The following is a 27,801-nucleotide window of genomic DNA, read 5'->3' as shown; positions in this document are numbered from 1 at the left end:
CGTTCGTCTCTCATTGGTGTAAAAAGACCCTGACAAGAAACAGACCTATAAAATTTAAAATACCTATGTAGTATTGGAGGCGATCCATGTGAAGGTAGATACGAGTGCAAAATCATGTTCAGTACTCATTTGATAATTTTGATATTTAATTTGTTTATCTTCCATTTCAATATTTTAGGTTAAGTTCGACATTTATAAAATAAAACAATCAGCAATATGAAATTAGTGAGTAAAATCTACAGTAAAGTTAAATACAATCTAATATTCTCTATTATTTTTTAGTATTGTTTAAGTAACGATCCAAATAAACCATGCCATGTTTTAACATTCCGAGAAATTACCATGATGTTGGATTGTGGTCTCTCTATGCAATCTTTATTAAATTTTTTACCTTTATCATTTGTACCATCTAACAAATTAATGAATTTGCCTAACTGGATGCCCAGCGATACTTCAGATCCCGACCTAGAAGGGGTAAGTTCTTTTTCAAACTGTTAACTATAAAATTTTTAAACTAAATTGTTTGTAGGAATTAAAAGAAAATGGAGACAGAGTTTTTGTAGATTCTCCTCCCGAGTTTTGCCCTCCTTTGGATAAACTTATAGATTTTTCTCAAGTAGATGTTATTCTTATTTCCAATTACTTATGCATGATGGCATTGCCGTTTATAACAGAGAGCACAGGTTTTAAAGGTAGAGTATATGCTACCGAGCCCACCTTACAAATTGGAAGGTATTTAGTTGATCCTTTACTTACAGTAAATAAACAAGACATATTTTAAGGTTGTTACTAGAAGAGTTGGTTATATATATTGAACAGTGTCCTAAAGCTAACTTTGCTGCACAATGGAAAAATTTTTTGCATAAATGCCCCTATCCATTGAACGAATCCTTTAAACCAAAGTCATGGAGGCAGATTTATAATATGAACAGTGTTAATGCAAGTTTATCGAGAATACAGATGGTGGGATATAATGAGAAGATTGTAAGAAACCCTTTTGTAATTTTTTTTGTGAATAAATAGAATAATTTCTAGAATGTGTATGGTGCTTTGCAAGTTATCCCAGCAAGTTCAGGCTTTTGTTTGGGATCAGCTAATTGGGTTATAAGCACAGAACATGAGAAAATCGTTTATCTTAGTGGCTCAAGTACACTCACCACACATCCAAGGCCAATGGACCATCATGCACTTAAAAGTGCTGATGTTTTAATTATGACTGATCTCACCCAAACCCCTATCAGTAACCCTGATTCAATGCTGGGAGTTTTATGTGTAGTTGTTGGTAAGACGGGATTAATTGTATCATTAAAGTATAGTTTTTTACATTATGTTTTATGAAGGCTTGACGTTGAGAGGTGGTGGCAATGTTTTGATACCCTGTTATCCAACTGGGGTAGTTTATGACCTTTTCGAGTGCTTGTCGGGTAAAATGCAGGAACTGGGCGTTTCCAATTGCCCGATGTTTTTCGTATCACCAGTAGCCGATATGTCATTGGCGTACTCTAACATTTTAGCCGAGTGGTTGTCTTCTGTTAAACAGAATAAGGTGTACGTTCCGGACGAACCATTCCCTCATGCCATGTTAGTGAAGAGTAATAAGTTGAAACACTTCAAGCATATATATTCGGAAGGGTTTAGTACCGACTTTCAAGAAGTGAGTATGTTTTTTAAATATCCCTGTTCTTTTCTTGTTTACCTGTCTATTTTGCTACTTGTGAAAATAGTTTGAAAATTAATAATGTTCACGATTTTCAAGATGAGCGTTTCATTAAAACACTTGTCTACCGACAGCACTTTGAAAATTTATATCTGTACAAAAATCAAATTTAATACTTGTTTCTTAAGTATTATAATCTATTGTATTAACGCGATTGTTTTGATTGTTAAATTTGTTGTCTTGCCTGCAGCCTTGTGTTGTTTTTTGTGGACACCCCAGTTTGAGGTTTGGAGACGTCGTTCAGTTTATTGAACTTTGGGGTAATAATCCTAGAAACTGTATAGTATTCACAGGTAACTGATATTTTAATTTTTTTTAAATTTATAATACAATGTCACACTTTTAGAACCAGATTACGATTACATTGAAGCTTTGGCCCCGTATCAGCCCTTGCAGATAAAGGTGGCTCATTGTGCAATTGACACTTCATTGAATTTTACACAGGCGAATAAACTCATTAGAGATCTGAAGCCGAAGACGCTGGTTGTACCGGAATGTTATACCCAGCCACCAGTTTCGGCACCAAATTTGACAGAATTGGTGATAAGCAACCATCCGGACAGTACGTTGATACCATATAAGTGGGGGGAGGTATGAAATCTGAAACGTAACGTGTTTTGAGTATCCCATTAAATTTATTTCACATATAGCAAGTGTATCATACTTTTAAGTCAGAAACAGAAAGATTTTTTTAAATTTGATTTACCAGCGAAAGTTGCTCGTGACATTCAAATATGAACTATATCAAACACTGCACAGGTATGTACATCCAGTGAACATTAGTTTGCGGTTATCTAGTAACTTATCCGTAACTATTGAAATCTTGAAGAAAATTAATTCTGTCACTATGAACTGGTCGAAAACACTACGAGATAATACTAAATTATCACATGGAAAAAAACACTCAGAAGAGTCACTCTAAAGCACACATTATCTGGATTAGTGCTCAATCTGACAGGGCAGTGACACATTCTCACTATCATTATTTAATATACAGAATAATAGGACCTGTCTAATTGTTAACACTGCCCACAATTTTTGTAGACGTTGGGTCTTCCACCGCTGGGGGGGCAGCGTGATTGTCAGCCTTTCACATTTCAGTTACAGGATTAATTGTCTCTTGCAGAAGTACTTTTACATCCCCTAATTTAAAAGTTATGTTATTTCGTGCCATATAAGTTTTTATTTTTGCTCAGATTATTCAATGGGGTTCAGCTCACAGTGATTTAGTGACAATCGAAGAAATATAACATTGCGTGCTTTAGCCACCTCATCCGCAACATATTTCGTATATTTGATTTGTTATTTTTGTGCGGTTACTAATAATTGTATTTTTAACACCATGTCTTTATATTCAATGTTTTCCATTCAAATGTTGGCAATTTTTCTATTCGTCGATTATCGGAAGATACATTACCCGTGACAAAATATACGCAAAATATTTTTCAAGTTCCGTCCTATCTGTATTCACTTTTGATAAGTCTAATTATTAATTGCCGTCCTTTCCCAGAGGGTGTCTTTGATCCCGTAGAAAATCCTTCTAAAAATGCTTCTCGATTACTTTTGATATTTAAATTTAGCCAAATCTTGGAGATAATGAATTTTTACTTTCGTTGTACAACACTTATTATATTTTCTAAATACATACTCCATATTATAATTTTTCATTTCATTTTTGATTTCGTTTTAAGTAAAGAATATAAATTTTATACATACTATGCACTAAAAGTTTTTCTGGCGATATAGGCAAATCTCCATCATCTGTGATTGCAGTTTGAAATTTCTTTAATGTGGCGATGTTCATTTTCAAAATAAAATTGTGAATTTTCGTACAGATTGCATATTTAACGTCATTGTCAATGTTACTTTCTTTCTTGCCACGTGTTTCACTTTTTTTTATGCCTGTATCACTTTTTAACACATGGATAAACAGACCCTTTTGTAAAAGAATGCACATTTCTACAGCATCACTCACCGACACTTCCGTGTTTTGATTGAATTTTCCTATACTTACTCATTGTTTGTCATACAAAGTTCTGAATCACTCAGATTTGGTTGTTTACAATTAGTCCAAAATACAGCCCCCCCCCCCCTGGAAAGTTGATTATCATATACTTTATAACTCGTGAGGAGCTTCGTTTTGGCGAGTCTACCACATTTCTCCTCTGCCAATTTTCTCAATTCCTCCGCTTTTCCACTCGGAAAAGTCCAAAAACATGGCAATTTTCCGGGGTCTTGAAAAGTCACGACCACATTTTTTTTTTAGCTTAAGTTACTGGAAATTTTGTTGCAAATGCCGATTTAAATTTGTCCGACAGAAATTCTTCCGACATTGACGTGTCTACCAGCTGAAACATGCCAAAATGATATTGAAAATCAATTACCACATAGGTATTTTTTAGTAAAATTAATTGTAAATAATTAATTCAGTCTAAAAGTATTGTTGTCTGACAAATTTCAAACCGCATTTTTTCAGTTCAGCTGGAAATCGGAAATTTCACGGGGTGTGATAAATCGATTACCACATGTCGGACAAAAATAACACACGATAGAAAAGTGTTTTTTATAGGCAAAAATTGTAATGTCCGACAAAAATATATCCGCAAATCGTTAATCCAACAAAAAAAATATGAAACAAATTTCGTAAAAAATGTGCACATGTATTTATAATTTCTAATAAGGTATTTTCATGTATTAAGCAAAATTCCATATAAAATTTTTGGTTAAGTAATTGGGTCTTGGGAAAAAACAATAAAGGTTGAAAACTCTATTTCATCTCAAGCTTTCAAAAAAATCATTCTCTCTTCAGGAGTTACATAACATAACAATAATAAAATTATAAACATTTCACTTGGAAAAAGACTGATATTAATTAACAAAACAAATTGTGACCACACAAATGAACAGAAACAGGTCAACATTTTTTGGTTAAAATTGTTATTGTCGAAATATTAAAATTTAAAAAAATTACATTATTAAAAATTAAGTAAGTACTACATTGGTCAAAGCAATACTAATTGATTATGGTCTTAAATCTATAAAATTACCGTCGACAGTAATTTAACTATACTGGTTTACTACTAAACCTGTTATAGTTGCTACTACTCATGAAAGGAACATAAGGCGGGAACTTTTAAAGTATTATAGGAGAAAATAGTTTGAATATGTTGAATTTTGTATTGATTAATCGTCTCAAAAATAACTGCGTTTATAACTTTAAAATTTTTAAGCATAAAATAAGCAATATTATAATTATTTATTTAAAACAAATAATAATTTACATAATAATAATTAATAACCATTTATAAATATGAAATTTTTGGAGTGAAAAAATTAAATTTCATCACAATTATTAATTTATTGATTTTTTAATAATTTGGGGACATTAAATCGTCGGACACTTATATCATTATTTTGTACAGTAAATTTAAAAGTGAAAAAAATGAAAATTAGATATGTGGTAATCGATTTATCATACCCTGTGAAAATTCTGATTTCCAGCTGTCGGACTGAAAAAACGCAGCTTGAAATTTGTAGGACAATACTTTTTGACAGAATTAATTATTTACAATTAATTTTACTAAAAATTACCTATGTGGTAATTGATTTTCAATGTTTCGGCTGGTAGACACGTCAATGTCGGAAGAATTTCTGTCGGACAAATTTATATCGGCAGTTGCAACAAAATTTCCAGTAGCTTAAGCTAAAAAAAAAAAGATGTGGTCTCGACTTTTGAAGACCCCGGGAAAGTGCCATGTTTTTGGACTTTTCCGCGTGGAAAAGTGGAGGAATCGAGAACACTCGCAGAGGAAAAGTGTGGTAGACTCGTCAAAACAAAGCTCCTCACGAGTTATAAAGTATCTGGTAATCAAGGGGGGGCATGTGCGTGGACTAAATTACCCTGGTTATTAGATTGATCGCTAACACCCTGATCCTACTTTTAACAGCATTTATTGGAATAATTCTCACTTGTACGCCTATGACACACACTGACATATCTGAGCTGGAAACTGAGGCAGGGTGGGACTTCAAAAAGTTAAACCATACAGTCTAAGCCATCTCTGTTTGTACATAATAAACAAAGATAGAAATAGGCGGACTTTATTGGAACACTATGCAAAATCAACGGAACAAAATTGTACTTTGACTACTACCTACTATTTTGGCACTGAAGTATACTCGTAGGGCATTTATTCCCAGTTTCTAATTCCTACCGGAGATCAGTTTTAATTGTTGTATAACAGTAATGTGACCCGGACTTTACATTTTTGTGTTAATCCTAATTTGAGTACAGTAAAACAATTTGGTTACTGTAATATTCTACTTGCAATCTCGCTCAAGAAAATTAATATCCTTTTTCGGTTCCAGGTGATTAATTTACCTCTAAAGAGAAAACAGGCTCAAGTGTTCGTTGAGACCAACGTCGCACAAAAAATCGTACCTGTAGAAGTGAAACCGGGCATCAGTTTGTCCACAGTCACAGGCACACTTAACGTGAAAGACAATATTCACAACATCCAGGTACAAATAACTGGCAATGATAATATTTTCGATAAATGCATTTTGTTTTTGTAGGAGCCAGGTTCGGATAGTAGAATAAACAAGTTTGTAAAGTATGAATGGGGTTCGCTGAATATAACAGAGTTCTTGCAAAAGTTATCGCAAGAAGGTATAACGGATGCCAAGGTGGAGTCTCTAGGAAGTAACGTTGTTGTAATTCACTTGGTAAGTGTATTTGTGCCTGTGGTGGCTGGTGAAAATTAGAATGGTCTTATTTTGGTAATGAAACGTACGGGATATATAGGGAACTTTTCTGATGAAAGATTTCAGACCGAGTTTGTTAAATAAAAATATAAAATAGGGCTGGCCAATTCTTAGATGTTGGAAAGGCTTGCAATTGGGTTTATGATTCACGCTGTTGTCAAATCTCATCTATCTTATTCGTATACGTGTGTTTTAAATCACAGAAATTTAACAATGAAAACTCAAATACACCATACACCGTCACTAAACACAAATAAATAACTGTAAGGTTTGTAAAACTTAACTACATAAGACACTTTATTAGATACTATTTCAAATTTTGCTATATAATTAAGCTTTATAAAATACAACAGTGCAATATTCAAATTCTGCCCTGATTCCAATAAGAGCTAATATGTCGCATAGAAGTAATAGAATTACTTGCTGTATTACAAACATCTCCTAAACCAATAAAAAACAAAAAAGAATGTAATAAAATGAAGCGTTGACATGTTCCACCATTCCCATTTTTCTGAATTAACGTCGCAATTCATTTTTTGCACGTCTAGCAGTTCCTATCACACCAGGTAGATTGATATTACGTATTGTAGTTCACTTGAACTAGGTCAGTGTTAGAGGTCATCGACATTGAGAATTGCAAACTAAACACAGTGCTTTAAATAAAATAGTAACTAATATTTATTAAAAAAACAAAATGATTTTAAAAAATTTTCAAGTCTATCACGGTAATAAGTACTTTTACATATTTTTTACTACTGCACTGTATCAAATATTTATAATTTTTAAATTTTTTAAAATTTAAGTGTCGTGATTTATTTCTATTCCTTTGTTCATCAAATTCAATAAATAAAATTATTAGTTCGTTGATATTTATTTTTAGAGGTCGCTCAAAAACATTTTAGGTACACTACTTTTAAAGTTAAAATAATTATGAATGACCTTTAGAAGTTAAAATATCGATTTGAAATTTTCAGAATCGCGATTTTTTTCAATTTAGAAAATGGTAAAATAACGAGAAAAAAATTAAAAAAAAATTCAATTCAAATAATTATTTTAAAACGTTAGTTTTACTTACAATTATTAGTAGTACGTTTATCCACATAAAACATAAACATAAGACACACCACAGAAATGAGACAACCCCCAAATCCAAAAGCCAAAGGCTTGTGCGGAAGGGGGCTACACTTGAAAAAATGCGGACAAACACCCATTATCCATTGACATTGCCTCTCGACCGACTGCGCTACCGTGGCGATAATACGACATGCTTATAATATTTAATAAAGTTTTGCAAAAATATACAATTCTTATTCAGCACTTTTTCCGAATTAACAAAAAAATATGGTGGCTAAAGCTTTGGTTTGTTAGAACTGTGTGTCGCAGACGACATACGCGGTTAGCAGAATCTGTAGCGTTCAACTTTATCGGTTTTGAAGGGGGGGCATTTTGTTAGATTTAGTGCTTGTGATTGTATGCTGGTAAGTGCAGACGAAAATATTTATTATTATTTTGGCAAATTTTTTTTTTTATGACAATGGCTGAACATTTTTTGCTAACAGTACTTATTGAGGAAGAACATGAAAAAGATCTTTTAAATTTAATTAGTTGTCAAAATAAAAGTGAAGGGACGGTATACAATGGAGGATGTTCTTGTACGTCTTCCTCTGGTGAAACTTGGTTGCCAAATTCATTAAAAATAACCGCTTTTTTAACACTGTATGCCGTGAGCTCAACTGAACGACTGCGTTGAAATCAAATCGAATTTTATTTCAACTGAACCGACGACACACATAATTTTCTGCCTACCGTGAGTCCACCTAAGCAGAGTCTAACAAACCAGCTATGCTTCTTGTGTTGTAGATTCCAATGTAAATCCGACGCGCACAACTGACTGTCTGCTTTGCATCGCCTACAGCTCTAACAAACCATAGCTTAAGATAACATGTCGTAGTTATACAAAAACAATCTGTTTTTACAAAATTATTTTCCATTTTTGTTTCACTCTCTATCAATTTGTTAGTTTCACAAGCTGCTTTAAAAAGGTAAAAACAGGCAACACTGATAAGTGCGCACATACAACCGAGTTTGGGCACTGCCCAATAGTGGCGTAGACAAGAGTTTAAGATCAGTTTAAAAAATGAATTATAACCCAATTATTTTTTATTTAAACTGAAAAAAATCATTAGTTTTCTGGGGTACATACTATTACCTCTTAAAAAACTGACTACTTTTTTGAACTTCATAGTACCGTTACTTTCGAAGAAAATATTTTGCATATTTATGTGCAACCTATTTTGAAATCTTGGGGTTGTTCATCCCTACTTTAAATTTTTTTGTCCAAAATTTTTTTGTCATAAAGTCTGGATGTGTGAAAAATGACCACTTTAATTTTCACCAGACATCTTGGATTTTTGCTTAAAAGCCTACATTCTCGTTATTTTCTCCATTAAGCAAGACGAGGATGCTTTAATACAACTTGAAGACAACAGCACTCACGTTGTGTGTAACGCTGATGAACAGTTAAGGACTAAGTTAAGAAATATAGTTATGCAGTGTTTGAAAAAGTTTTAGATCTAAGACACGTTTGTACGTTTTGTAAATAAATTTTTTATTCGTATACATTTGTTTGATAATGGAAAATATTGAAATCAAGACAATTTTGTTTTTAAAAAATATATTTAAAATTTAGGAATTTTACAATTCAAAATATGGAATGATGCGAACAAATATTTGTACTAAATATTACAGGATAAGCTTTAAAATAAAGGACGTACTTACATAAATAATTAAATATTACATAATAAGGGTAACGTTAAAACATATAAATCACTTCAAACTTATGAATTAATGGAAGAAATTTCAAGTGTAATTTTTCAAACGAACCACATTGAAAGAAGACAATACATTGTCAATGTAGTTCTGTAACAGGAACGATCGAAAATGCATTTATGTAATCAGAATTTTCAATCTTTGCAGATTTTCGTATAATTTCAAAGGATCTTCTGACTCTATCTCCACTGTACTAGTAAAATATCTTCCAAATTCATTATTTCCTAGCTAAATACTCAGCTTAAAAAGTCTTTTGAAATTTCGTGAAAACGTGCAAAGTTGGCCGATAGTGAATTATCTAAGAAATTATCTATGCTTTGAAGTTTGTAATGAATAAAAAATGAAAAAAAAAAAAAGGAAAAATTAAAGCAGGTTCCTTAAGTACATAGTTTGTTCACAATTTCATGCATTAGAAATTGGCTATAAGTAGCACTGCACACGACAGTCAGGGGCTGATTTATTTTGTTTAAATTATACATATTAATGAAAATATTAATATTTATTTAAAAATGATTCAACCGAGGTCTGTCATGTGCATAATTCAAAAATAAAACCATTTAATAAAAAAAAGCGCTAACAGTAAAAATAGTACCACACATCTTAAAGCATAAATAAATAACATATGTTTTATACTGTATTTAATACATATATACATAGTTCCTCACTTTTCAATAAAAAACTCTAGTATGGTTTCATTTCACGAAGCATATGAAGTTTAAAAGAAAATGTAATAAACACAATAGTGTGAAATGGAAAAAAAACTTCATTATTAAGGGAAAACTTGAGATTCAGTTAAAATAAATATTTTCTTCATTTACATTCGTTTAAAACTAAATAATTTATTACTCATTTAAGTAATAAACCTAGTCTTGTTTGTCTAAAACGCTTTGTATAATCCAATACATAACAAATACTTTTCATTTCAAAAAGTATACCAATGCTATTTCTCCAAGACTTACTCCTAATTAAATGTAAGCTTACTATACTCACATGAACATAAAAAATATCACCATTTCCTTTAAGGAAAAAAATAAAAAATACAACTTATCGCATGGGCCGTTTCTAAGCAAAAGCAAAACTGTGACGGGGTGGGTATTTTTTATTTTCCTTCAGCAGCAGCGAATCTTACCTCGATCCTGAGTAAGTATAATATTTGGAATAAATTTTTGGCAGTAAAAAAATTGGCTAGCGCCTGCTGGTTCTCAAAGATGGGTCTAAAAATGAAAATTCAAAATGAAAACGATGGGCGACGGTACGGAAATAAACTCTCCCCGATTAAAAAGCATGCTTTTGTGCAACTACTCATGAAGTTCTGGTGCGGAAAACCAAATAATAGATCGGCATGGTGATGAGTAACAACGAAATGAATACTTAACATTTTAATGACTGACAGGATGACAAATTTCACTCGTAGTGTACGTTGTATTAAGGACCCGAGTGATATTTGTCAAACTATGGCACAAAAATCAATCTAAACGGTATATAAAATCCATTTATGCGTAAATTAAAATATTACATAGGGATTTTTGGAAAATAAAAGCCTGTTTGTAATGTTGAAATATTTATATTTCCCAAAGCGATATCCCACTAAGCATAAACAATAGGTAATGGAGAATTAGCTAACAACTTATACAAGTAACAATGCGATATAAAAATTCGTTTATGCCAACAAATCAAGCGCTCCCTACACAACGCGATAATAGAGCCTATATGTTTTCACCTGAGCCATGGTTTACAAGTATTTTTTCCGAATATTTACGCCTTCGGCATACATGTTTTGATAAATCTACAAATTGACTAATAACCACATATAAAAAATTATATATACATATAAAAATTGTAAGAAAATCTACCACTCTGCTCTTACCGAACAGTTTGATATAAGTACGCAACAATATTAACTAGTTTTTAGCTATCAATCGAATAACAACAGTTTTTATGATACAGTAAAACAAAACAAAAAAAAACTGAAAGAAATCACAAAAGTTCAAGTGTCCATGTTAATACTGTTCATTTTTTGATAACTGAAACTGTTTTGTGCAAGGCAGATATTTGCAATCTTTTAAATAAAGGAGGAGGGTCCCTAATGCCGGTTTTTAGCATAATTTATTTTTGGCTGAAAGTCTGAAAAATTTTTTTTTAGTACCTACTAGCAATACTGAATCGTCTTCACCCTAAACGGATCAACCGCCTCAACCTTCTTTCCCCTTCCACCCCCTTAAATGAGATCACATATTTACATTGAATAAAACGAAAAAAAAAATCAATAATTATACATACATGTTTGTGCATATTTGATTAGCCACTTTGAATATCGTTATTTTGAATTCATAATTGTAATCAGTGATCCAAGAAAGTTTCTATAAACAAATATTTGAGGATTATGAAATCTTTTTAATTTTTTTGTCTGCCATATGGAATACGTCATTTTGAATTTCGTAATTCTGTCTTCAGATTCATAATCAGAGACCCAAAAAACCCCACTACACAAAAATTCATGCATTTTAAAGACATTTTAATTTTTTTTTCCGCCATATTGAATCCGCCATATTGAATTTTGTGATTTAGAGTCCAGATTCATAATCATAGACCCAAAAAACCCATTACAAAAAAATTCATGCATTTTGAAGACGTTTCAATTGTCTTGTCCGCCATATTGGATCCGCCATTTTGAATTTCGTGATTCTTTCGTGATAAGCGACCCAAAAAATTCTTCATATGTAAAATTCATAGGAATTGAATGACTTTCGCATCTCTAAGCTCTTTAAAGATTCCTCTAATAAGCGATGGTTTCCCCGGCATTTAAAGGGGGTGGAGGAGGAAAGGAGGGTGAGGGGGTTGGTCCGTTTAGGGTGGAAACGATTCAGTATTGCTAGTAGGTACTAACAAATTTTTTTTCAGATTTTTTCAGCCAAAAATAAATTACTCCTTTTACCGGTCGTGATATGATAGCAACGATAAAAAAACTTTCAAGTGGTTCAAATTTTAAATGAAAATGTTTTGGATTTTTCTTTTAATTCAATTGGCACACCATTACCTGAACATGAGAAATTAACCAAAATTTTTTTAACTTCAAATTTTACCTATTTTATGCTATACTAAAAGTATGATCGTAAGTTAATAATCTGGGTACCTATCCATATTTTAAGAAAATTTAACTGTACATAAATAAGAGAAAGTAAAAAAAGTCAAAATATAAAAAAATATAGTATTTACATCTTAGTTTCCTTTATCAAAGGACAATTTTGAATATTGTTTGATAAAATATTGATATTATTGCCTCTAAATCTACATTAATACAAAATGTTTCAAACACTGAACAAAAAGAGTATACTGAATCTAAGTATAGTACGAATGAACTATTTTTTTTTAATAAAGTTTAAAAATAAGCTTCGTATTGAAACATTCTGTATGTTTGTATTGTTATGAATCACATTTAGATTTGAGAAATATACGAAGCAACTTTTATAAACATCCATTTATACATTATAATACATTATGTATTGCAGTTATATCAATAATTATATAATAACAGCTTTTTTTATACTACTATATCTATGTGGAATGTAGCAGACAGGGAACTTTGTGCGGTAACTAAAAAGCATGTTCTTTATAATTCGGTGTTTTTTTTTTGCTTTTTTACGCTTTAATTTGTAAGACACAGTCTCGAAATATGCTAGATCCGGATTTTTGGATTTTTTTGTCATTACAAAACTAAATTGCTAAAGAAATTGAAAATTCTAAATTGTTATACGTTGGTTAGCACATAGCCTTCACAAATGATTACAAGCCACGGGACTGTCGAGCTTAGGCACCCCAACATTGCACGACTCATAAAATCAACTAAAAGTCCGTAAATCTTATCAATATAATGATTCATTTACAATGAACAATGACAAACTACTGCATCTAAGCTCAAGATAATGCGATCAATAATTCGTTGAATAAAATCTCATGAAAAATTATGCCGGTGAAACAGAATGTTGTTTTAATGTAATCTTGATCTTACTGTTCCAAACAAAATTACTGGTCATGTGGCTTATAATCATTTATGAAGGTTTTATATAACACCCAATACAGTTTAATGAAGAGAAAACAAGTCTTATACACACCCATCCTACATTTCCAGTAATAACTGATCATGGATAGACATTTAAATGCATTGGGAAGATTCGTGAGGATACGAGAATATTTTCTGTTCAAAAAACCATTAAGTGTAAAATTATTTGAAAAAGAACATCACTTTGGCTACCGCACGCTGATATAAATATTTTGTTTAACAAGAAGCGATGAAGACGGTGGAAATATATCAGCAAAAACTATAACTGGGATAAATGAAAAACCGAAAAGGTTCACTGACATATTTCATCCGAGGCCTATATTATTTCTATCAATACTGTACAAAGTGGAAAATGTTTAACTTGGTTTTTATGGTGTCACCAGTTCCTCCACCGAGTGATAAAATATCTTTTCTCGATGCGCTACAATAAGAGGAAAAAAATAAATAATAAATAACTAAAATAATAAATATGAAACGGAACACACAAACCTAAGCGAAGAACACACATCTAATGTTAGAGGATAAAAACCAAGTTAATGACAAACAGTGTAACACGTTAGTCATGATTATAAAAATACGATAAAGTTTATCACAAAAACGTGGCGGCAACAAGCCACTGTTTTAGTCCGCACTAGAGGCCAAGCTGACAAACAGAAATGTGATGCAATGATATGATGTATATATAGGATCAGTGTGCTATTACACTTTACAGTATCTCTTATGAGAGGAATCGCCAATGTTTCCGTTCATTTGTAATCCGACTCGACACGATTCTTCAGTTGCTCCTAATCATCCAAAAGCAAACAAAAATCGAAAAATATAAATGTTGTTAGTGTACACAGGCTAAGATTTGAAGACCAAATGTCATTACAGTCTGATTTCATGAAATAACTGTCTTTCGTGTTTCAAATCAGAAGCAGGATTGGAACTATTATGACGAATCAATTCAAAGTTTGATAATAATTACACACGTAATACTAACTAGGAATTACAATTTTTTCTTGAAACCAGTATTAAATTCCTTGAGGATAGTCTCAGAAAACTCAATATCTGACTGAATTAAGATTGATCTCCAAATTTAACACTGAAAAGTCATCAAATGATTCATTTTCATAAAAACAACAATTATGCACCTGAAATTACGAACATTTTTGTCTTGGAAATCATCACATGTTCAGAAGGCTGTGTACACGTTGAAAATGTAATAAAATTTAAAACAGCTATACATAAACTTAAAGAGGTTAGCCAAGTTTTTATCAACGATACAAAATAAATTGTGAGCATTTAGTAACAACCTACAAACATGCTGGGTAAATAAATAATCGAGCTAAATCAAGAAATGTCTGAGGATAGAGAAATCAATCTAGAAAATATTAAATTAACCAGAAATAAATGGATTAAATACAACTGAGCTGTTTTAGTATATATTTACAAAAGATGATCTAAAAAGTTCCGGCACAAGAATTTGTTACTGAAATACAAAAATTGCATATTGATATTAGTTAAATATTCATTAACACATTTAAGTAAGCTTGAAATACATATAAAAGATGAGGTACAAAAATGACTGCATGAAGATGTTAATGGATTTTTTACAGCACTTTAATGAATTAAAAACAAAATTATGGTATTTACCCACAACTTGGTTTCCTCATCAATAAAATCATGTGAAAAATGAGATCGTTACAGCATTTTTTTAACTACCTTGTATTAAAGTTTTAACGTTAGTAAACACCTAATAATTGGTATGTATGTAGAAAAAACAAATTATTATAAATGGAAGGCTACAAAAGCATGCTATAATAAAGAAAGAGAGAGGGGGAGCATATCTAAGAAAAAAAGCTGTATGTGTACACGGCAACGGGGAAATTTTAAAAATAAGGAAACCCTTAAAATATATTTATTTTTTTAGACTACCAAAGAATAAATACTACTAACGTTCACTAAAAGTAAATAAATTTAAGTTAACAAATAAATATACTTTTACGGTTTCCTTAGAAATGTGTAATAACAACTGATTTACATTATTGTAATCAGTGGTGCATTGTGACTAAGGTGACAATTGAGGATGTCTTTCATTTAAGCATTTGTAATCGATTATTTAGAACAAATTAATAAATAAAAATAAAGATACGTTATTTACGTCCAATGTTCACAAATAAACCACTTTGTTAATAAAAAATCTCTCATAAAACTCAACATCATAAAATTGCCATTACATATGCTTAACTGATCTAATTGTGTTAATATTCCACTGGTTCTTTTCAAATTCAACGCTTTGGACTTACCATTTCTGTGGTAAGACAGTTGATAGCGTGTTCCACGGTCTTCTTGTGGTGCACTTTGGTGTGGGAGCTTTGGCGCAACGGCGTGGTGGGACATCCTATTATACACCCTTTATTCTCAACTACTTACTTTAATATAACACGATTCTCAAAATATTTTCATAGTACCTCTATATGGTTCATTTTGAAAATCGTATTTGTTACAAAATGGGTTTAAAATGGAATGTCTCAAAAGCTGTATCAAACAATGAAATAGGGTTATTTTCATATAAATGTTATATGAATATAAAATGAATAAAATAAAGTCAATATATGTATGCTTTTTTGTTTATCATCTTTCATCGGATCTCCTCAAAATAATATTAACATGAGTGAATGAATTTAGTAACTTTCATTATATCGGATGTTTTAAAATTCACATGATTTGAATTTTGCGACACTGATGCGGAAAGTGTTGCCAACAAAAAAGAACAACATGTCGCTGACAGCTCAGGGTTATTAAACATGGAGCCCTACACGAAAGAACAATGCGTTTTCATTAGTGATGGGCAGAATCGAGTATTTTGAAGAAACGACAACTCGGTTCTCGAATACTTTTAAGAATCGGATGATTATCCGAGAACAGAATTTAGATTTAGAGTTTTTGTATATAAAGTTTTGTGTAGAATTATTTAAAGTTGTTGTGTTTTCTTAAATTATATTTTGAAAATAAAATTTATTATTTCAACGTTTTTTTGTTTCCAATAAATAATTATAAAATCATAAACAATATGTGTGTAAATATGCTATTTGACAACCACCGAGAACTAAAGGTATTCAAATTTTTCTGACTCACTTGATACGTTAAATCGAAGCAGTCAGTGAGAGTGTTGCTGAGAGTCCAGGAACATCAATTTGGCACCGTGGAATTGGACGTTTTGAGCTCTCTACAGCATATTCTTTTAGATTTAGATCTTTGTGCTTACAAAGTGCAATTGACTCAAGAACTGAGGCCTACTGACCAAGCAGAGTAAAGAGAGTTCATCTAGTGGCCACTGATTTTTCAAATAAAATCCATTTCAGCAATAAGGCCCATTTTTATCTTGACGGCTTTGGTAATCGACAATATTGTCGCATTTGGTGTGATACCATACAGCCCAAGAAACAATTAAATTATTCATTTCCTGGCAATTTCCTATTTTGGTGCTCAGAATTGGCCGCACATATCATGCGATTTAATGACATTGAACTTTTTTATTTGGGGTTTTTTGAAGTCTAACAAGCCCACGATCACCCACACTTTAAAGGAGCAAATTGAACGCTGTATCAACTAAATTCAGCTGCATTTATACACAACGGTCATAGAAAATTTCGACAAGAGTGCATATGCAAGCCAACAAATATCTCACGATGTATCTAAGCTGGAATTGTTTACGAAGAGAAATAATTCTAAATTAAATATTTTGCACACAACGATTAAAAATAAAAAAGGAACGAAATACTTTAAGCATATCTTTTGATAAGACTTAAAAAAATGGAAAGCGGTTCTATTGCTATGTAATATGTATAGTAAAAAGTAATACTTTTGAACTATCTGTTTTAGAGCCAGAGTTTCTTGTTAAAGATTATTCAAGGTAGAAGCCCAAGTCGATACCTAGCAGAGATTTTGTACATTTAGTTTATTATTTAGTGTAAGAGTAGCTTCAGTGTTTAAATCTTTAAATGTAGGGAGGATAAATAATACTGTAGAACTGAAAGGATGTCTTTTTAAGAAGACTCTAGAAAACCAGCAATATAATTTTATAGATTTTATTACACAGTTAGTTTAAATATGAATCAATGCACAAATAAGACACTCCCCCATTTTAACGCAGATTTTCTGTAAAATGGACTCAGTTTGAAACTTAAATAACTTTTTGGTGTAAAGAAATTTGTAATTTACGATGTTGAAAAGCGGCAAATTACAAATTTCTTTACAACAAAAAGTAATTTGAGTTTCAAATTAACTCCATTTTATAGAAAATATGCGTTAGAATGGAGGAAAGTCTTGTTATTTGTGCATTGATTCATATTTAGACAAACTATGTAATAAAATGTACAAAAATTTATGCTGGTTGCATATTTTCTATAGGGCCCTGTTAACTATTCCTAACATTCATCCTAGTAAAACATAAATTAATGGTTTAATAATAACCCGACTATTACAGTCACGATTTAACAGCTTTTGAGACTTCTACAACACCAACCGTACAAGATTAGAGTTATTGATTATTACAGTGCTAGTTTAAACGTATACATAACAAACCTAACGGCTAGTGTCAATACAAGGAACAGTTCTGTACTACTGTATTTAGCTTTGCATATATAAATATTTCAACAGACTTTGACAAACAAAAACTATTACAGAGGAGAGGACAGCGCAACATATTTAGATGGAATAATCAATAAGCTAATCTAGATAGGACCACGAGATGGCACCACTAGCAAAAAATAAGAGTAGCTCACGAATCAATTATAATTATTTTTAGTGCAAAAGAACCAATATTTTTTGTCACGTTTCATGAAATTAATGGTGCCATCTCAGAGAAAGAAGGAAAAATGAGAGACATGCCACCGATTCACTCACCCATGTCTCCACTACTGGATGATTCGGTAAAAGATGGAGTACCTTCTGTCCAAGTGGGCGTCGAACCCTCCACCGAGGCGGGGGGCGTCCATGCTAAGCCTCTAGAATGGCTCGAGTGGCCCGCACCCGAACTGCCAGATTCCACACTTAGAGATGATTTATTTTCGGATCGAGATTCGAGTTTTATATCGGTTATACTGAAAGGGACAATTTTTGAGCAATGGTCTCTATTTTTTCAAGATATTCTATTTTTCGCAAAAAGAACAGGTTTGCAACTGAACAAAACATCAATGACCATTAAAAATAATTATTATGCATTACCTAACAGCATCTTCTTTGTAACTCTTCACCGCGGAGTGGTGGTGCGACGCATGCGACTGGTGGGACGAATGGGAACCCATCCGCACCCTCGCAGGCAGCGAAGAGACAGTTCCTACCGTGAGAGGCACCACTCCAGGTTCCTGTTCCAGGCCGTCATAAGTGGGAGGCGGCGTGCTGCAGCAACTTGGCGCTACACCTGCATGAATATGAGCGCTACATTCTAGCCATTATCGTGGTTAAATTTAGGCAAGTCACTACTATGAATCTAGTCAAACTCGCTTGTTAACGGATTTACGGGACCAGATGGGGACTTTGGTAGGGGGTGCCACAGACAAAGAAACGGTACGAGACATTCGGACGTTTGTCCGAAACTGACGAAGACGTTTTAAGGAAACACAAACTTCAAATGCCAAGTATTAGCGGAAACTATAGTGAACACACAAATGGTTGATTATTTTGAGAAGCAGTTCGACAACAGGGCAATGTTAATACTAAAAAAAATATCACTTCACATGTGGTTAAAAATTATACATAATTTTTGCAGTTGAAGTTAGTTAACTGAGGCAAGATCACGTTAGGTTTTTTTCTCAATCTATAATTAAAAGCATTTAACCTACCATCGTATTGCCTCACCCACATTTTTCGTCTGACTACAGACACGAAACCTGATAAGAAATTTTACATTAGATTTTGCTAATTATCTAACTATTAAAGACCATAAAAACTATTCAACATAAAAAATTGAAGTGTCACTCAAAATTGTACAAACTTAATCAAGCTTCTGACAATTGGTTAGTATTAATCTGTTAGGCCAAGCAAATACAATTTTTACTCGAAAAAAGTCCTATCCTCGAGATTATTGTAAAATTGTCTAAAGGAACATAATACAAGACATCTCTCATCTCGTGAGTCAAAAAATTTTATTAGTTAACTTTTCTATTTAAACAAATAAGTGAGGAAAACAGTTTTTTCACTTTGCAGGGAAAACCATCAATGTTAGCGAAAAGTGACTCACAGACAGCTTCTAGGGAATAAAATTATCTACAAATGAGACTTGTTCAATTAAAATCGGTTAATAAACAAAAAAGTTATTGCAAAAAAAAACAAGAAAAGTGCCCATTTCTTAATTTGTTTATAACTATCGCATTTATTGTTAAACTTTTATAAAACCTTTGACAAGTTGAGGGTTTTGTCATACTTTAAAGGTGTGCCAAAAGGGGGCGCTGTAGGTGCAATAGTTTTTGCACAATTCAATTTGTTTATAACGGAGGCTCCAAAAGTTATGAACTTTAAGCCTCTGTAGAGGCGTTAATTTTCAACCAAACATGATTCTGAAAGCGTCATCGTAATCTTAAAGATGTAATTAAGCGACCTATTAGAAAATATCACCATTTTTTTGACATTAACATTCTCAAATTGTGCATTATTAAAAAATAACTAACAAAATATTGAAAAAATAAGTTTACTTTGGCTTAATATATAAAAAAAAATAACTTTTTAAATGAACGATAGCTCCATTTATTTATTTAATAGTAGTAAAATAATACCGAAATTGAAATTTTAATTAATATTTAGTTTAACAATAATTTTTGTGACATTTTTGTAAATTAAAAAAAAATCAGTATAAAATATGCATTTTTTCTGGGGTTCAGGGCTATTCTACGAATTCGTAAATATGCCCATTGTTATTTTTTCGTCGAGCTACCCCAGTTAAAAAAAAAAGAAGTTTCTACGATGAATAGAAGCCGAGATATTGCAAAATTTTACAGTGCGCATCAATTTGAACTTTGGATTTCACTTTTCTCGCGTGCGACTCGCTTGGACGAGCTTCCCCCACCACCACGCCGGACATTTTATTTAGCAAGTACCTTCTCTTTAAAAGGCTCGTGAGTCATTAATTTTCCACATTTTTCAATGCAATTCGTAGTTTATGTCGTAAACTTTATTTTGCGAAATATTCAAGTTTTAATATTTATAAACGATTGCGCTACGATTTAAAAAAATTCTTATCTTGGCTCCTGCATGTTGTCATAGTGTGCTTTTTTTTTAAATTTGTATTTTTTTGCCAGCTATCCATTGCATCTATTTTCGGTGAGGTAGCATAAATAGCAACAATATTATTCAAATTGTTTATAAGCGAAACACGCACGATTTTTTAATGCACAATTTGAGAATGTTAATGTCAAAAAAACGGTGATATTTTTTAATAGGTCGCTTAATTACGTCTTTAAGATTACAATGACGCTTTCAGAATCATGTTTGGTTGAAAATTAACGCCTGTACAGAGGCTTAAAGTTCATAACTTTTGGAGCCTCCGTTATAAACAAATTGAATTGTGCGAAAACTATTGCACCTACAGCGCCCACTTTTGGCACACTTAAAGTATGACAAAACCCTCAACTTGTCATAGATTTTATAAAATTTTACCAATAAATGCGATAGTTATAATCAAATTAAAAAATGGGCATTTTTCTTGTTTTTTTGCAATAATTTTTTTGTTTATTAACCGATTTTAATTTAACAAGTCTCATTTTGTAGATAATTTTACTCCCTACAAGCTGTCTGTGAGTCATTTTTCGCTAAAATTGATGGTTTTCCCTGCAAAATGAAAAAACTGTTTTCCTCACTTATTTGTTTAAATAGAAAAGTTAGCTAATAAAATTTTTTGATCCACATATGAGAGATGTCTTGTATTATGTTCCTTTAGACAATTTTACAATAATATCGTGGATATAAATTTTTTCGAGTTTCTCTTTTATTTTCGCTAATTTTCCTGGTGTATGTACTTGTAACGATTTAAAACAACTAATTAGTATTAAATATTACTTGTAATGCATCTAGCATTTTCATAATTTTTTACACGAATTCTTCTAAAAGATAATCAACCTTAGACCGTTTATATAAATCCTCATAATTTAGACTCCTCCTCAAACGACTACTAGCTATCTCGACTTTCAACAAATCATCGTTTTCAAAAGGTAACTTAGCATCTTTGACCAAACGGACCATTCTGGTCTCGTCTGAATAACACTTCCTGTGGCGCCTCCTACCAGGTCTGTTTGGGGTGGCGCCAGCTCTACCGACATGCAAAGAACGAACCGGCCGTCCATCAACCACTACGACAAGCGCAGAACCAGCATGCAACAAACTCGCATCATCACTCAAGACAGCATTACGAAAGCTTTGCGCACCTTTACCGTTCGAGTCGACCCGCTTTACTTTCGGCGTGCCTCTAGGGGGAACGGGAGGGGGGACCTTTGCTTTCAGCTCGCTATTGGAGCGGCCTACGAGGACAGCGGGATAGGCTGCCGGGGGAGACGTGAGGGGAGCGGAAGGGGGCGAGGTCACGGGGTGAGTCGGCGGGGACACCTTGGCAGGCACAGGGTCTGTTGGACTCGCTGGACGAAATTCGGTGGGGTTTTAGTAAATTTTTGTACAAGTAATGAATGATTTGAGGTTAGAAGGGAAGAGGCGATCAGCATGGCAGGATCCGGAAGCAGATGCAGCATGAAAGAGAAATTTCATTGGCATGAGTGTATGTACTAGGGCTAGCACTAAAATGTGAAAGTCAGGTTCAAATTCCATATAAAGACTTTTATAACTTCTGCAGCAGTTGAGGACTCATTTGACACTATTAGAGATATTGGTTCAATTGATTCATGACCCTAGAATCTCAACAATATGACAATTTAAGTGGCCAAGTGTATCCAACAGTTTGAGACTGCTGCAGAAACAACAAACAATTACAGTATACCATTATCTCTACCTGTGTTTTCGTGTTTTCGAGTGCTTCATAATGAACCGATTTTTTTTTTAATTTCAATAAATAGATAGGAAATTATATAATGCACAGTAGTACACTGAATGTAAATGCAGTAAGTGCAGTGTTTCTTGTGATCAACATTTAATATGCTGCCAGCAACAACTTTAGTTGATAAAATAAAAAAAATATCACAGTACGAGTATGATATGCTTGCTCTTCGTGTAAAACACGTGTATGTCTATATAGGCTGTAACTTTAAGTTTTTTTTTTTAGTACGTATTGCCCATAATGCTAATCAGAAATACAGTGAAAATTGGTTATAACGACATCGCTTTCTACGACATATTGGATATAACGACGGAATTTGGAAGTCCCGATTTAACCCTATAGAAATGCCATATTAAAAATATCGTTTATTACGACACCGTTTACAATGACATTTCAGATTTAACGACGCGTTTTTATATACATTCACTATAGAATCTGTCGGTTATAATGACTAACATCCACGCTTTTGACACCAGTTAGTACGTTTGTGACAAATTACGACATCTCTATAGTCATATTATATGAATTAATTACCGCTGTCTATCACGATGTCGAAAAGAAAAGTGTTTAATAAAGAAGAAAAATCACATATAATATAGAGTAAAAAACGGAGAAACTAATGCAAGCAAGCAAAAGAATATGGCGTGTTACACTACGATTTCAACAATTTGGAAGGATAGAAATAAAGTAAAGTCTCTATTCGGAAACAATTACTTGAAAATGAAGCGCCCGAGATCTTTTGAACACAAAGCAATACATGTACATCCTTAAAGACTTGTATTGTAAATTTCTCATTTTTTCTATAAAAATTTGAAATAAAATATACGTAATTGCTTATTATGTCTATCGGTTATAATAACCATTAACAAATGGTCCCTTGAAGGTAGTTATAACCGATTTTCACTGTATATATATTTTTTATCAAATAAATTGCTCTTAAACTCTTGTTTACACCACCACTAAACACCTCCCAGTTGTAAGTGCATGCTTACCAGTGTTGCTACTTTTAAAATCAAGTACTGTATGAAACCAACAGAGTGGCAGAGATCGAAACTGCCATGGAAAATAATTTTTTAAAAACAGATTGCTATTATTTATAACGATATATAATTTAGTGTTTGGTAATGGTCTGTGTGTTTGTGTGTCTTCATTGTTAAATTTCCATGTGACATGAAAAAACATGTATAGGAATCAAGAAAGATGAAATTTGAGGTTCACTACTTGTTCAGGGGCAGGGTCACAAAATTACGAAAAAATTACAAAAAATTCAGTTTTTGTAGAGGAATTTGAGAAAACACACTTATTATACAAGCTGGCCAAATGAAAACGAAACAGAGCCATTTTCAGCATTCATTTCTGTTTTTTACAATTGTGTTTTTTTTTACGAAAGTGATAACAAATTGCCAAAAACTAATGTAAGGCAAGAAATACTAAATTTATACAATTGACATACTTAACTCGAATGACTAACATTTTAACCGTTACTAATTGTTTGTACATAGTTTCAACTTTAAAATCAAAATTCTTAATAAGTATTGGGCGGAATTATAAAATTTAAAGTCTGTCGTAAAGAGAATTATAAGAGCTTTCAAAAGAAATATTACTCAACCCCGAATGCCATTTAAATATTTTGGGGTGATGCTTACCCTTGCCTGGGGGTGAAAGTGGCGAAGTCAAAAATACCAGCAAATAATGTCCTCCTTTAATCTAAAATCGACGGGTCTGAGCGTTTTTCTACAATTTTTTACGGAGTTCCTGAAAATAGCTCTGTTTCGTTTTTATTTGGCCACCCTGTATGTGTTTTTAAAGGTCTCCATATTAATATGACCCCCATTCAAAGTTAAACTATACAGGGTGATTTAAAACTTATCCAAAAAATGGAGTCAATATCGTAAAAAAATTTTTTTGTAAATTCCTTATAGTTTCTGAGAAAGAAATTATTGAAGTTGTTGTATTTACAACCCTTACATCATTGAGCTACTATAGTCTCTAACGTCATTCGTGTTGTGCACTTTATGCAATGCGCGTGGAGAGCGACAGCGAATACTGAAATCCGATTTTACAATCGAAGAGTGGAAATTAGAAAGGGTCTAAGTACCATTTTTCCCAAAATTTAGTTTTTGGCACAGAAATGGTCTGAATACCATACTTTATGTCCTAGGAAAGGTTCCTAGTGCTGATATTAATATTTAAAGTTTTGGAAGCTACTCATAGATATCGGTATTTGTATGTGTGCAAGCGTTTTCCTAAGAAAGGTCCTATGTCCAACAGTATGTCCGTTTGTATCAGATGTCTGCACGTGTCTCATCAAATTGAAATTTTTGTTATAAGAAGTTACTTTGCTAATATTTTTTGTTGTAAAGCATGTTTTCCGTTTTGCACTAAACACATGTACTTAAATGTTTGCTAAATAAATTTTTGACTTTTATTCAGTTTTTCTTGATTATCTCAACAGTTTGTTTTTAGTACTTAGGCCCTTTCTAATTTCCACTCTTCAATTAGTATTAACATTATTATCATACAATCAACAATTGTGTTTACAACAGTTTTTTGAGTTTTTTAGTAGTTAGTGTCAAAAATGGCTTACGTGTATAGCAACTCGGAGTTGATAGATATCGTTTTAATTTATGATGAAACAAGACATTTGTGTTATGGCGGAAGATGTGGAATTACACAATATTGATTTTCTCCTTTGTTTTTGTTGTTAATTTTGTTCTTTTAATTTTTTAAAATAATCTGCCCATGTTTCTTTCGATTACAAATAGAGATGATTTGAACTAAAAAAACTAAATTTTCAGGAAAGATGGGACTATAATTTGATTCAAGTAAATTGTCTAACGTAGCTGGTATTTCCTACAGGGTGTTCAAATTTTGGAGAAAAAGACTTATTTTCCCTGGCACCCATGTTCAGAAAACTTAAGTTTCAGTAAAAGCTGCCACATTAGGTATATTACTGACAAGTAAATTTTAAAAAATATCAAAGTTAGCCCTTTATGAGAAAATCAACCTTGAAATTGTAGCCCATTTTTAATGTCATATTGTAATTCAAAACAGAAAATGATAATCGGTATCGCTTTTAAATAAGTTCTTATATGTTTTTTCCGCATTTTTTTTGTTATAATAACCTGACTTGCACAGATTAGTACTAACCCTAGTATGTCCTAAAACATTACGCAGTACGAGTGTAAAGACTAAAGTATCAATAAAAATTTATTTCTTTTCTAAAATGCACTTTGTGAACAATATTTCTATAAACTCCTATTAAATAAAACACATAAAAAGTAATTCAGTTTAATTATATCTACTTAACGAAATTGCTTTAAACTCGTACATAATAATAAGCTCAAATTGTTTGTGATGGGTTATAGAACATCGAAACTAATCCTGAACCGTTCACACGATAATTTACATCGAAATTTGGTCTATGATTAAAGGCCCTATTTAAAAAAAGATTTACTAAATATCCTCCTCACGACAAAAAACAAAAAATTAAGTATCTAGACCACTCACCAGTTTTGCTTCCATTTTGTTGACTAGAATTCACCTGCGCCTGCACAGTAGCTGTATAACCCAACACCACAATGATTAGCAAAAACATTCGACAGGGCACGCTTTTGAGACATACAAAAAGTCACATGGAAAATATGAACATAAATGTCAATTTTTTATAAAACATAAAATTTCGCAAATAATTCGTACTTTGCGTAAATGAAGGCAAAAAATGTGTGTATTTCTCAAAGCAAAATAATTTCTTGTTGTCGATTCCACGGAAAGCACATCATTCTAAGGGTATTATCCATATGACTCTCTCTACGGGCAAATAATCGTGTACAAACTTAAGCAAAACCAACTTTCGTGTAGCTAGATTACATTTTAAATTATACTGAATGACATGTGAATGTTAGATGACGATGACGTGTGTGGATATACAGGTTCGAACTTACTATCCTGTTCGTTTAACTCCTCGTGTCTTCCCAGTGGCCTGGACAAAGATTTCCGTTTTGACGGGGAGTGCTTTAATGCTGAAACAACAATCAAGTGAATACTGAATAATTTATAAGGTTAAAAAATACAAAAAAGTGACCAGTTTGATAAATTTTTTTTAGCAAAAATTTAAAATAAAAAAAGGGAAGTAATTCTGAACAACAGAATTCTTAAGATTAGAAGAAAGGGTTAAATATTAATAAAGGTTGTTACATAAAACATCAACAGACAAAATATAAGATTAACATTAAACAAAAACAATCAACAGCGAACATTACCTTTTGGTTAAGTAGACATATTTATTAAACCACCAAAAATACTCAAAAAAGCTAGTTGTATGTCTTTTTCATTAATATTTCTTTGAAATCGCGTCAATGAGGGAAAAAATAAAGACAACATAACAGAGAATATGAGTAAAATAGGAATAGTGGATTTTATTATCCCATACGTTTAGTATTGAGTGGTCCTCAAATAAACCTATGAAAAATTTTTCGTTTCAAAATAAAAGCAATTTCATGAATTGTTAGTATTAACGTAGAAATATTTATTTACATAAGCCAATTTATTTAAAAATAAAATGACACCCCGAGTATTGCAGTTTTTCTGTTAAAGATACACACAGATTAAAAATTCAATAAAGAGCTGGCAAAAAAACCACTTACAAAACAACAGAGAAAAAGAATTATAATAACGATTAAAAAAAAAATGTGAATATATAATATACTGTGGGGTGGAATTTACCTATATAGCTGGTAACCAGGGTGCGAAACTTGCGATGATTGCCCTTAATTTCAGGCAAGTCCACTACATGAAGCATTGAAACACACACATATAGAGTCAGAGTCCAACATACTACTGGTACTAGGTATACTACACTAACATTGTAGAGGTGGCGGTATGATATCCCCAATGGATTAACAAACACTTTTATAATAAACAAATATAATGGGCCTTCTTCACAAATTTCAATTTTGCCAAAATTAAAAGTATTTATAGTGCAATATTATTTTCCCAATTTCTTTTTTATCACGATAAAGTTTAGAAAAACTGATATAAAATTTAAAAATCACAGGAAAATGTCATCTAGTTCCCCCGGTTGCACCACCCAAATAACAAACAAGGACAAAGTAATGTTACCGAGTAAGTTATTTTGTGAGGTCAGTAATGTCATACAATATCAATATAAATTTTCCTTCAAGTAATTTTAACAATTTACAACATTTCAACTAATGACATTGTAGTCAGTCGGTATCTGTTTCAAGATGGATGTTTTATATAGTAACGTTAATTTTTGTTGGAAATAGTTCTAAATATTATGTAAAATGATAATTGGAATAAAACAAAAGTTGTGCAAAATTGTTAATGCAAGAAAATGTAAAAAAAATAATTTTAAAAGGTGCTTTTTCTCCCTTCTTTCATGTATAA

The 27,801-nt window shown here is 32.1% G+C and overlaps 2 protein-coding genes across 12 annotated transcripts in view; one reads left to right on the top strand and one right to left on the bottom strand.

Annotated features, from left to right (window-relative positions):
- Positions 1 to 216: 216 nt before the first annotated feature.
- LOC108907846 (integrator complex subunit 9) lies at positions 217 to 9,098 on the top strand. 2 transcript variants are annotated; one of them, XM_018711668.1, is made up of 11 exons: positions 217 to 225; positions 283 to 474; positions 530 to 732; positions 783 to 984; positions 1,036 to 1,282; positions 1,341 to 1,654; positions 1,908 to 2,010; positions 2,064 to 2,308; positions 6,086 to 6,238; positions 6,293 to 6,442; positions 8,937 to 9,098. In XM_018711668.1, exons 1-11 carry the CDS (start codon positions 217 to 219, stop codon positions 8,949 to 8,951), a joined length of 1,833 nt encoding a protein of 610 aa, XP_018567184.1. In that variant the 3' UTR covers positions 8,952 to 9,098. The 2 variants fall into 2 exon arrangements, with proteins under 2 accessions (XP_018567184.1, XP_018567183.1); XM_018711667.1 differs by having other exon boundaries at positions 8,933 to 9,052.
- Positions 9,099 to 9,132: 34 nt separating this feature from the next.
- Positions 9,133 to 27,801, bottom strand: part of LOC108907845 (phosphatidylinositol 4-phosphate 5-kinase type-1 alpha) — a 57,480-nt gene continuing 38,811 nt past the window's right edge. For 4 of the 10 annotated variants that reach the window (XM_023454064.1, XM_023454069.1, XM_023454070.1 and 1 more), the window contains 6 exons: positions 26,337 to 26,414; positions 25,903 to 25,953; positions 18,582 to 18,777; positions 18,261 to 18,457; positions 15,659 to 15,753; positions 11,922 to 13,791 (listed from right to left, as the gene is read on the bottom strand). In XM_023454064.1, the coding sequence (XP_023309832.1) occupies positions 13,747 to 13,791; positions 15,659 to 15,753; positions 18,261 to 18,457; positions 18,582 to 18,777; positions 25,903 to 25,953; positions 26,337 to 26,414 (662 nt within the window). In that variant the 3' untranslated portion in view covers positions 11,922 to 13,746. Of the gene's footprint in view, positions 10,525 to 11,921; positions 14,156 to 15,658; positions 15,754 to 18,260; positions 18,458 to 18,581; positions 18,778 to 21,772; positions 21,980 to 25,902; positions 25,954 to 26,336; positions 26,415 to 27,117; positions 27,181 to 27,801 lie in introns of those variants that run through there. The other 6 variants (XM_023454073.1, XM_023454066.1, XM_023454065.1 and 3 more) reach the window with 6 other exon arrangements.

Source organism: Anoplophora glabripennis, unplaced genomic scaffold (genome assembly GCF_000390285.2).
Source record: "Anoplophora glabripennis isolate ALB-LARVAE unplaced genomic scaffold, Agla_2.0 scaffold224, whole genome shotgun sequence".
In the NCBI taxonomy this organism is placed as follows: Eukaryota; Metazoa; Arthropoda; class Insecta; order Coleoptera; family Cerambycidae; genus Anoplophora; species Anoplophora glabripennis.
This window is presented reverse-complemented; position numbering and strand designations above follow the sequence as displayed.

Bases quoted from the DNA above. Each gene is read 5' to 3' on its own strand.
- LOC108907846 (XM_018711667.1), top strand. The intron at 733-782 runs GTATTTAGTTGA...ACATATTTTAAG, and splicing joins CCCACCTTACAAATTGGAAG to GTTGTTACTAGAAGAGTTGG. The intron at 1,655-1,907 runs GTGAGTATGTTT...TCTTGCCTGCAG, and splicing joins TTAGTACCGACTTTCAAGAA to CCTTGTGTTGTTTTTTGTGG.